This window comes from Vitis riparia, chromosome 16 (assembly GCF_004353265.1).
Source record: "Vitis riparia cultivar Riparia Gloire de Montpellier isolate 1030 chromosome 16, EGFV_Vit.rip_1.0, whole genome shotgun sequence".
Lineage (NCBI taxonomy): Eukaryota > Viridiplantae > Streptophyta > Magnoliopsida > Vitales > Vitaceae > Vitis > Vitis riparia.
Window position 1 is genome coordinate 22,708,665 of NC_048446.1, and position 11,636 is coordinate 22,720,300.

The 11,636-nt window shown below is 33.7% G+C and overlaps 1 protein-coding gene across 3 annotated transcripts; it reads left to right on the top strand.

Moving 5' to 3' along the window:
- The first annotated feature begins 649 nt into the window (after positions 1-649).
- On the top strand, positions 650-11,627 carry LOC117933039 (splicing factor SF3a60 homolog). Of its 3 annotated transcripts, none has more exons than XM_034854390.1 (13): positions 650-919; positions 3,252-3,365; positions 3,487-3,591; positions 3,684-3,826; positions 3,977-4,073; positions 5,588-5,752; positions 7,122-7,193; positions 8,427-8,585; positions 8,791-8,868; positions 9,554-9,682; positions 10,048-10,194; positions 10,908-11,090; positions 11,317-11,627. In XM_034854390.1, the coding sequence occupies exons 1-12, from the start codon at positions 746-748 to the stop codon at positions 11,052-11,054; spliced, it is 1,530 nt and encodes a 509-aa protein (XP_034710281.1). In that variant the 5' UTR covers positions 650-745; the 3' UTR covers positions 11,055-11,090; positions 11,317-11,627. The 3 variants fall into 3 exon arrangements, with proteins under 3 accessions (XP_034710281.1, XP_034710282.1, XP_034710280.1); XM_034854391.1 differs by having other exon boundaries at positions 11,339-11,627; XM_034854389.1 differs by having other exon boundaries at positions 651-919; positions 11,311-11,627.
- Positions 11,628-11,636: the final 9 nt, after the last annotated feature.

An 11,636-nucleotide genomic window follows, 5' to 3' on the forward strand; every position in this document is an offset into this window, starting at 1 on the left:
CAAAGGATCTACAATTTTCAAACGTGGCAAGAATTTATTGCCTTGCTTGTTTAGCCGATATTGTGAATACTCACCTGATAAAAGTTACTTATGGTCAGGCTTTCAAACGACGTCGTTTTCTAGGATCTTCAGCGGAAGCGGCAACGGGTTCAGTGAACATCACCAACTACAAATGTCCACGTGGCAAAATTTATATCGCAAAAGTGATTTTTTTCTTACGTGGCAAGCAATAACTCCCACGAGCCCTCGCACGGCGTCGTTTTTGTTCTGTCTAAAGGAACTATTTGAAACGTGGCAATATATTATTGGGACTTGTTGTTCAGCAGGTCTCATGCCTTGTTTACCTGATGGGAACTCTATTAGTCCCGAGTCCCGACAAATAACCACCTCTCAGGACGACGTCGTTTCACTTAGGTCAGTCCAGTGTGGAAGTGGCAATGGTTAGAGCGGAGTTAAAAGCAACGAAAGCTCTCCACGTAGATAAAACGAACAAAAATTAGAGCAAAAGGAAGGGCTCTTCGGGTATTTCGACGCCCATATTAAACGCGGCGAGAAATTATTGGTTAATGTGGGATGGATTACGACTGCCTCCAAACGACGTCGTTTTCAAAATATAAATCGAATTCATCTCCTCCCTTTGAAAACCCCTCGCAGTGCAGAAAATCAGGGAGACAGAGAGAAACCCTAGGTCGATTGGCTTGGTTCCGGCGAACGAAGCTGGAGAGACTCACCCGACCTGTTGAAGATGTCGTCGACTCTACTGGAAGTTACTCGAGCGGGTCACGAAGAAATCGAGCGGCTTGAGCGGCTCATAGTGAAGGATCTGCAGAACGAGCCGGCTTCGAGCAAGGACCGCCTATTTCAGAGCCACAGAGTTCGAAACATGATCGACACCATCACCATTACGACAGAGAAACTCGTAATTTTCTCTCATTTTCTCGAACCTTCGTTCTCTCGAGAAAATATAAAAAATTGTTGCAACCTTTGAGTTTTATGTGAATAAAGGTCCAGTTGTTGAACTAGGTGTTTTTTTATCTCTCGAAATTTATTGATTTTTTTCTTGGTTGATCTGAGGTACTTAGCTTGCGTTGGATGATTGATGCTTGTTTTTTAATTCCTGGAATACTTAGCAAAACAGAGGAGATGAAAGAAAATGCAAGAAAAGTTTTGGAATCCTGTGTCTTATGTGATTTGAGGTCCGGCAGTTATTCTAGGTTATGTTTTCTCCCAGAATTTGTTGATTTTTAGTCCACCAGTAGTACTAGATGTTTTGTTCTCTCGAAATGTATTTTTGTTAATATTGATTTTTTTTTTTGGTTGATTTGAGGTACTTAGCTTGCGTTGGATGATTGATGCTTGTTTTTAATTTCCTGGAATACTTATCAAAACTGAGGAGATGAAAAGGGAATGAAAGAAAAGATTGGAATCTTATGATTTATGTGATTTGAGGTCCGGCAGTTGTACTAGGCTATGTTTACTCCCAAAATTTGTTGATATATATATAAATGTGTTGAAGAACTTTAATTTCCTGTCATTTTCTCTAACCTTCATCTGCGCAGATAACTAACTCAGAAACTGAAAAGAAAATGGTGGTAACTTTTTGCAACTACATGTTTAATGTGATTTTCGGTCCAGTAGTTTTACCGGTGTTTTTTTGTTCTTTCACAAGTTATTGATTTTTTTATTCTTTTTTAAAATCTTTTCTGTTTAGCTCAAACATGTTCAGCATCCATGTGGTCGCTGAGAAATCTATTGATTTTCTCATTTCTTTTAGTTGATGCTATTTAGCCGAAGGAGATGATTAATGTGTGTTCTGGATTTTCTTGGACATTTACCATCTATTTGATTGCTAAGCAAACTGGGGAAGAGCGATGAAAAAAGATACTGGTGAATCTGACTATGTGTGATCTTTAGGTCTAGTATTTTTAGTAGATGTTTTTGTTCTCTCAAAATTTATTGATTTTTTTTTTTGTTAAGTTGTGGAATTTAGGTTGCCATTGATGATTGATGCATGTTTTTGGATTTCCTTGTACTAAAACTGAGGAGATGAAGAGAAATGAAACAAAAATTTTGCAACCTTGTGTTTTATGTTATTTGAGGTCCAGTGGTGTTACTAGGTTTTTTTTATCCATATTTATTGATTTTTCTTTTTCCTTTTTTTGTAAAACTTTTAGATGGTTTAAACAACCAAAACGAACTTGTAGTTCCTGTCATTTTCTCTAATTTTCCTCTATAGAGAGAACTAAGGAACTGAAAAGAAAATGAAAGAAACATTTTGCAACTACATGTTTAGGTCCAGTGATTTTACTAGGTGTTTTGTTATCTCAGAAGTTATTGATTTTCCTTTTTCTTTCTGGAAAAAAAAGTGTTGTTTAGTTCATGGTTACTGAATTGAACATTAATTTAGATTTCATTGAACATTTTCAGCATCTGTTTGGTTGTAGAGAAATTTATTGATTTGTTAATTTTTTTTTTTAGTTTCTACTATTTAGCTCAAGGAGATTATTAATGTTTGTTCTGGACTTTCTTGAACATATACCATCTGTTTGGTTGCCAAGAAAAATGGGAATGAGAGAGAGAGAGATAGTCTTACTAGGTCTTATTTTTAGGTCCAGTAGTTTTACTTGGTGTTTTGTTCTTTGAAAATTTATTGATTTTCATCTTCTCTTAGATTTTTTTCTCTTTACCTCATGGTAAATTACTAATGTTTATTTTGCATTCCCTTGAACATTTTTAGCATAAGTTTGGTTTCCAAGAAAACTGAGGAAATGAAAATAAAGAATAGAGGTTTTACTAGGTTCTCAAGATTTAATTATTTTTTATTTTTTTAGTTTGTGCTATTTTGGACATGGTTCTGATTAATGTTTGTTCTGGATTTTCTTGGATATTTACCATACATATGTTTTCTGAGAAAACTTAGGAAGAGGAAAAAAAAAAATTGCCAATTCAAAAAAAGAAAAAAGAAAATAGAGATGCTTGTGTTTTGGGTATCTTTTGTGGGAAAAAATGAAAAAATAATTTCAAACTGTACAGAATGTTGTTTCAGGCATGAGTTGACTGGAGTTTTCCTTATTCAGTTTTGAAATAATGAAAATTGTAAGATGCAGAATCTTTGAATTCTTTTATATATGTTCGTTTTCAGTATGCTAAAGGAACTCAAATCTTCAGCTAACTAATATCATGTTATGTAACAATGCCCAGAAAATAGATTAATATAATGCAATTTACTTATTATCTTGTGTTTGTTCCAGATTGATATTTATGAAGACAAAGATAATGCAAGGAAGGATGAGATTGCAGCGCTTGGGGGTCAGACGGCAACCGGATCAAATGTGTTTAGTGCATTTTATGACAGATTGAAAGAGGTAATTATTAGGTGTTCTTTTTCTTTGGAAGAGGAAAAATAAAACAGGCCGTGTGTGTATGACTGTGTTCTTGCATGATTATATGTTGTATTTTTAGTGAAATATTTAGTTGTATATGCAGATTCGTGAGTACCATAGAAAGCATCAAGCTGCACGTGTTGTTGATGCTAATGAGGAGTATGAGGAGCTACTCAAAGAGGAACTGCGAATTGAGTTTCGTGGAGAGGTTTCTGTCTCTCTCTCTCATATGTGTCCTTGCTTGTGTTGACTCGTGTTCTCACCTTTTTCTTACCATTATTAATCTTGATTTGGTTTCAGGAAGCCTTTGGACGTTATTTGGACCTGCATGAATTGTACAATGAATATATTAATTCAAAATTTGGGGAGCACATTGAGTACTCTGCTTATGTTGAAGTCTTTTCAGAACCACAAAAGATCCCTCGTAAGTTGAAGTTGACAAGGTGAACTTTTTTGCCTTCATTTTAGAATGCAATTTTTTAGAAAATAATTGATAATTTCGACTTCTGGTTGTTTCTGTCTTTTGGGTCTCCTGCAAAAGTTTTACATTATATTTTAAATTCCCATTTATGCTTTTTTTTTTTTTTCTGCAGGCAATACAGGGAGTATTTAGAGAATCTACTGGAGTATCTGATATATTTTTTCGAGCGGACAGAGCCATTGCAAGATCTCGATAGAATATTTACAAAGGTTTGCTTTAGCTTGGTTATTTTTTTAAAAAAATTTATTTTTATTTTTGTTGTCATATCATTGTTGAGTTTGCTTTCCATGAAGTCGGTTGTCTTTGTTCTTATTTCTTGAAAATCATCACAATGTTCTATGACATGTAGCCTCCTTGTGTACTACCAAAATAGTGATACCTGTATCAACCTACCTGGCAGTGTGGTTTGCAGGTTCTCTACTTTTCAATTTTGGCTTTGATGGATTTTTACAGATCAAATGATATTTGATTTTCCTTTTTCATTTAAAACAAAGACAATGCCATTACACAATTTTCTTCAAAATGAATTCAAAGGAAAACATCAAAATCTTTGAGTCACGAGTCTTGTGACAATTTGAGCTGTGATTGTTGGCAGCCACATCACAATGTTATATGCACTTGTTATGGATTCTTTGTAAATCCAATGACCTATGAGATATTTTGTTCTAAGAGCCAGATTTTAGCTATGGGCGAAAATGTTGCTGATATTGAGCGATATTTTGTAAAAATATTGTGCTTTGGTAGAGCCCGACACAAAATCTAGGTAGGATAAATCCATTCACAGATTTTTTGAGTTTATGCCCAAAAAATGCAACCAGAGGACTTGAACCTGGTTTGCCTACCTAGTTCTTGAGTAGGTAACCAACTGGGCCACTTTGGTCTTATGTTAGGAATGCAATATAATTATATATTATTGTTTTTGGAAGTTAGATTTAATTAAAAAACAAGATAATAAAATGAATTAATTTTAATTATTTTATTTTTAAATTTCATTTGATTGGTTGTTAAAAATAAAAAAACTACAAATCAAGATATCATATATATATATATATATATCATCATTTATTTTATATCATTGAATACATTTGAATTAAATAGATCATAATTTTAGTATTAAATATATTTTCAGGTTGAACATGTCATTATGAAATGTTACAATATTATTGTTGAATAATATTTAATGTATCTTAATAATGAATGTACACTTATAAAATTTATATTTCTTATCGGCACACACACATGAATATATTAATTTCTTCAACAAAACAATTTCAAAATCTCTATTATTACTTCTTATATCATTTCTTACTTATCAAAAAAAAAAAAAATCATTTCTTAGAGATTTTCCAACATTTTCCTAAGTTTTGATCAATTTTTGCTTCACCGATATTTTGTGTCAAAATATCCATCGATACATCCCGGTATATCCTGAAAATCGAGTTAGCCATATATTTGTCAAAATTGATATTTTCATCTTTGATTTTAGCACAATCATCTCTTGTAATGGCCAGGGATTTATGTTCTGAGCCTAATTCCATGTGCATTATTATTCTTATAATTAATTTTTTATTTTCCACATGCTTGTGGTGGGGAGGCTGAGAATCGGTTAGTAGATAGAAGATGAAAGGAGTCCATTAAAATAATCTTGAATGACAAATGCTTTTGGTTTGGTCTTTCAGTCATGTCTTGTTTTCTTACATAAGGATGGGTGTTTTTTTTCCAGCTTGCAACCGATTTTGAAGAGCAATGGGCAAATGGAATGGTAGAGGGGTGGGAGAATGAGAGTCAAGAAAATGGGAATGTTCCAACTCAACATGCGGCAATTGATCTTGATTATTATAGTACAGTTGAAGAGCTGATGGAAGTGGGTCCTGAAATGTTAAAGGAGGTAAAGTGGTCTTGGTAGTATTATTAAAGTTTCCAGTAACTCTTTAGTTTGCACTTCATTGTTCCCACTTTCAAACTTGTAGTTCTAAAACTTTTATGGTGATGCATTAATCTTATATGTGGTATTTAGGACTGGGGTTGTCTGTGAACTAACCAATGGGGCATTTGGATAAATGAAAAGAATAGTGCAGAAGTTCTAATGGTTTTCCCTTGGTAAAACCATGGAACTTTTCATCTAAAGCATTATATGTGGTATATAGGACTGGGGTTGTCTGTGAACTAACCAATGGGTCATTTGGATAAATGAAAAGAATAGTGCTGAAGGTCTAATAGTTTTCCCTTTGTAAAACCATGGAACTTTTCATCTAAAGCATTATTAGTTTTAATTATTTGGCTGGTTTCTCTATCTAATTGCTAATTTGAGTGTTATAGAGTAACTACTTATCATAGAGGAATATCTGTCCTTGTATATGGGATGATGCAATCACTGAGTTGCTGCAATGAAAGACTTTCAAAATTTTCTTAGGTTTTTTAATTTTTCAAGTGACTGGTGTTATTTTTCATAAAACTGAAAACAATATTAATGAAAACCTTTTAGCATTGAATTTATAGAACCAAAAACTTAATCTCATTGTACGCCTGATAAAACTTGAGCAATCTTTGGATAGTTTACAGTCATGTGAAAAGAGTGCTTACAAATGTAAGCAAACTTCATCCCATTTTGGTGAAACAAAAATGGAGTGATTTCTATATAACATATCCTAACATTCTTCACGTGGAAATATTCAGTGTTCTATATTGACTTGTGTTATCAAACAGATCTTTACCCTTATTAGCTACATAGAGGTTAGGTTATCAGCTGAGGTCTTAGAATTGTGTTATCAAACAGCTTCTTACCCACATTGGAACAAAGGGTACAGTCAGTGCCCAGCCTTTATAGTTCAACAGTGATTGGGGCTCAATTTTGGTTTGTTAATTATGGTGCTGATGTGGTAAAATTGTGGATTTTTGGGTCAAATTCAAACAGTTACTGAAAATGGTTGAAATTGATTAATTTTTCATTGAAAAGTTTTTATAGAACTTCGAATTGAAATGAAATTCTCAAAATGTTTAAAACTGTCTAAAAGTGGAAAGCTTGACTTTGTTACCCTGAAACATTTCATTGCTGATATTCCTAAAGCAGGCTTTGTTGTTAGTAGCCATGATTTCCACAGTAACTGGAGTCAGTCTCTTTTGTATATTCTTTTTCTTTTTCCTTTTTTTCTTTTTTATTTTTTTTATTTGCCTATCCTTTAAGATTCAGACTCATCTGTTATTTTCCCTTTCAGTTATGATTTCCCCTTATTTATCATCATATCTTTTCCTGACAGGCATTGGCTGCTCTAGGACTAAAGACAGGTGGTACTGTTCAGCAGCGTGCTGAGAGACTTTTCCTCACAAAGGTAATCGTGTTCAGCTTCTTTCATCTTTACCGATCAAAAAATCAAAATTGTGTTCAGCTTCTTTATCTAATTTAAGATTAAGAATTAAATGAATTAAGTTTATTGAAAAAACATTGTATTCTAATCATGGACACAGCTTATAATTGATTATATTTGCCCTAATCGATAATCTTCTTTCTTATTCAACTAATAATCCTTAATTTAGTAGTCATTTCACTCTTTTTAGAAGACTTTATATTATGCTCCAAGAAAGTACTAAAAAAAGAAAAATAAAATAAAAAAATAAAAATGTTATGTTGAATGCAAATTTGCTTTCAGATTTAAATGATTTGTTTTTAACTTCTTTTTTTTAACCGAATAGAAAAAGCAAAATATTTGGCTTTTTGTTGAATGCTAAAAATAACTTTTTAAAATAACCAAAGCACACTCTCAACACAATCTTCACCCTTTTTTTTTTTTTTTTGATAGATAAAGGAAATTCATTAAAAGCCAAAAAGGCTAAAGAGAGTATACACGAAGTATACCAAGATACAAAGGATCAAGAAACAAAAGGTTCTGACCCTTACTTGGTGGCTAACCAGTTTACAAAATCAAACAACGATAAAGTATGATCCTCAATATACACCCTAGCCCAACACAATCTTCACCCTATTAATACTTAATACTTAACAGAAATAAAATAATAAAAAAAACAAACAACTTAATATTTAATTTTATTAAGTTGTATTTAGATTTAAGTCAAATTAAGTTCTATTTAGATTTAAAGGAAAAAAACAAACACCCTTATGTTTCATTCCTAAAAAATATTAAGGAAAATGATTTTCTTAAAATTAGTTAAAAATTTATATATTTGCAAATGATTTATTCTTTATATAAAGAGGTAAAATAAGTGAAATGTGTTTGAAATAGCCTATAAAAATAATTTATTGATTTTAGATCTATTTTTATTTTATTTTTTATTTTTCCTCTCTATTTTTGTTTCCTAGTAATTTCTCTCAAATTTTCCAAACATAGCCTTGGAAATCCAGTCATTAGGAGTCCTTAAAAACCATCATTTTGGTTATACTCCTGTTCGAACTCTTCCATTTCTGACCTCAAAACTTATCCCATCTAAAGAGTCACTACTGTGCATCCTAAGTTCTCTACTGGAACATATCCTTCGTATTTCTAGTACCAATGTGTGAAGAATCCAATTTGACATGCGTATTCCATGTCTATTTTCTTTCCGTGCAGCACACACCTCTTGAGAGGTTGGACCAGAAGCATTTTGCCAAGGGTTCACGTCGATCAGAACAAAATGGTACTCCTGCTGCTCCAAAAGAAGCTGACAATTCAAAAGAAATCGCCCTCCTAGAGGCGAAGTTGAGAAAGATATGTGAATTACTGTATGAGGTTCGTATATGTTATAGTCCCTTGATCAAAATAAATCTCTTAAGTCATTTTGTAATCCTTCATGCCAGCATGTCACAGTTACTACACCTGTCTGTATTCTGCATTCAGAATCAACATGCGTTGATATGAATAATCATTTGATGTACCAAAGATGTAAAGCTTTTTGGTTACCGGTTGTTTTTTTTATTGTTTTGACATTGTGCAGACTATCGTGCGAACAAAAGAAAATATTGAGAAGAAACAGGCTTTGACGTATGAGGAAATGGAAGCAGAACGTGAAGAGGTAGTTTTGCTTCCCCTTTTTATTTGTTTTTCTTCTCATATCTTTTTCTTTTTCAGTTGTTTTTTTCCTCTCTAGAATTTCCTTGTCAAAATCCCCATCTTGCAAAGGTGTGAAGGCATCATGGTAACTGTGGCATAATCATTCCAGTGTCGGCATTCCCATGAACATGCTTTTTTGAGCTAGACTTGTTTAAATCTTCCATGATACAAATTTAGATACAACCCGCAATGCCCACTTTCTTATATTTTGTCTAGACCATTTGTTCATAATCAAGGAGAAGTCAGTTAAAATGGCAGTATTTGTTGGATGGTGGTAAAGAACAAGGAGATTCTCCATTAAGGTGGAGATTTGAACTTCACATCTTGTGCCTTCTAAAATTGCTTCTTTGGATAAAAGAAGTCACTTTTTGGAAGGAAAAAGCTAAAGAAAACTAAAAATGAATGGAAATTTTACTATCTTCTGCATGAAGCTGATGTCTATGAAATTTATTGTTGCTAACATGTTGATAAACTGGAAATCAGAAATATACAGAAATTTTCTCAATGTGTATATTTCTGTCTCAATGTGCATTTGCTTTCTTTCTTTCTTTCTTTTATTTTTTATTTTTATCTGCATTGTATCATACACTGCCATTTGCATGTCTCACCTCTAATAGTCAACGTTTGGATTTGGAAATTTTGAGCAGGAAGAAGTACAAGCAGACACCGAAAGTGATGATGAGGAGCAGCAGATCTATAATCCCCTCAAGTTGCCAATGGGCTGGGATGGGAAGCCTATTCCTTACTGGTTGTATAAGCTTCATGGACTTGGGCAGGTAATCTTTTGTTTCATTCTAGGAGCCTTCTAAACATACATTTTTTCTTGTAGTGATTTATCTGGATCTCAGGAATGGTTAATTTATGCCCTTTTCCTTTTACTTCCTTAAAAAAAACATTTGGAAAAGGCTCTTTTTTATTTTGGGTATTACGGGTATTTATTTGTTAGATGCGTGTGGACATATATATTGAACTACAACTGTGGAAAACAATACTGTTGTCCATCTTGGTGATTGAAACTACTGGCAGTTGGTATAAATGCTATGTGCTAACTGAGAAAGAAGCCATTGGAGTTTACTTTGGGGGGACAATTGTGAATAGCCTCTATGGACTTTGAAGACTGCTTTTTTTTTTTTAATTTCAGGAATTCAAGTGTGAGATATGTGGGAATCACAGTTACTGGGGGCGTAGGGCTTTTGAGCGGCATTTTAAGGAATGGCGCCATCAGCATGGTATGCGTTGCCTCGGCATTCCCAATACCAAAAACTTCAATGAAATCACATCAATTAAGGTATGCTCTTATCTGATCTCCTTTGCCTAATATTTAGGTTTGTAAGTTGGCTAGTCCAATGCACCCAACTTGGGGTTTGGATTGGCGTGAGGATGTTATAATGGGTTAGGGTTAGGCTTGTCTTGAAAAATATCAATCCAAATTCCTGTATAAGCTGTGCCCCTTTTTTCTGGTGCTAATAGATTTGCTCTGTTTGCATTTTTTTTTTTTTACTGTTTTCACTTTTCTTATGCTCATTGGGACTTGAACCCAAAACCTCTTATGAACCAACCCCAACCTTTTTACCAACTCAATTCTAGACTCTTTGTCCGATAACTTGTGGAACCCAAATGGCTCGTAGGTTTGGCACAGTTTAAGCATTTTGATAGATGGGTTTGGTGTGGGTTAAGCATTTTAACCCGTCAAAGTTGCAACCCTACTAATTTTCTCATCGAGTTACTTTCATTGATGTAAATTATTTCCCGCATCCTAGTTCGTTTTCACCACTTACACTCTTGACTATTGACATTGGTGAATTATGCAAGGTTGAATGAATTTGTTAGAGCCTGGATTTAATGGTTCCACCTAACTACAATATTGCAAATTGTAGAAATTTGATTTCAGACTTGTATCACTCATATTTTTTAGAATAACTTATATTCTACATTTGTGCTAAGTTTTACATTTGTAAATAGGATTTTGTATGGTTAAGGTTGTTTATATGTTGTATGCAGGAAGCAAAGGTACTGTGGGAGAGAATACAGGAACGGCAAGGACTGAACAAGTGGCGCCCAGATCTAGAAGAAGAGTATGAAGACAAAGAGGGCAACATCTACAACAAGAAGACCTATACCGATCTGCAGCGCCAAGGCCTGATCTAAGAAGAACACCGTTCCAGATTAACCTCATCTTCATTTGTAAGTTCTGCTGTGGATAATTCCTATTTATTTTTATTTATTTTCTCCTCATCTTCGTTTGCTTTGCAAATGAGACTCTTACCAAAATGATTAATGGTTTTCTTTATTTGCAAGTAACTTCAGTCTGAGCGCTCAAATGCAAAAATTTTCCGACCCTTAATTATTCATGTTTTTCATTGCTTAGTTGTTTTTTCTTTTTTATTTTATTTTTCCTCCCAAGATCCAGCATATGGCTCTCTACTTTGAAGTTCGAGGACTGAAAACTCACCCAGTAACTTGGAGATTTGGAAGAGTCGGTTTCCAGAATGATCTGGTCGGCGATGGACTTATAGTTCTCTTCTGTAAGCTTCTACGAAGGATTTCTGCACTTGCATGACCAAAAGGACGAAACAAACGGTTGGGCTTATATAGCATCTGGTCCTAAAAGCATAAATGTACCAAACTTTTAGGGTTTAGTCTGTCAACTTTTATTAATGCTAATTTCATGTAATGAGTATTCTATATCGTGTATTCAGATGTCTTGAATGTTATTAGCAATTTTGCATT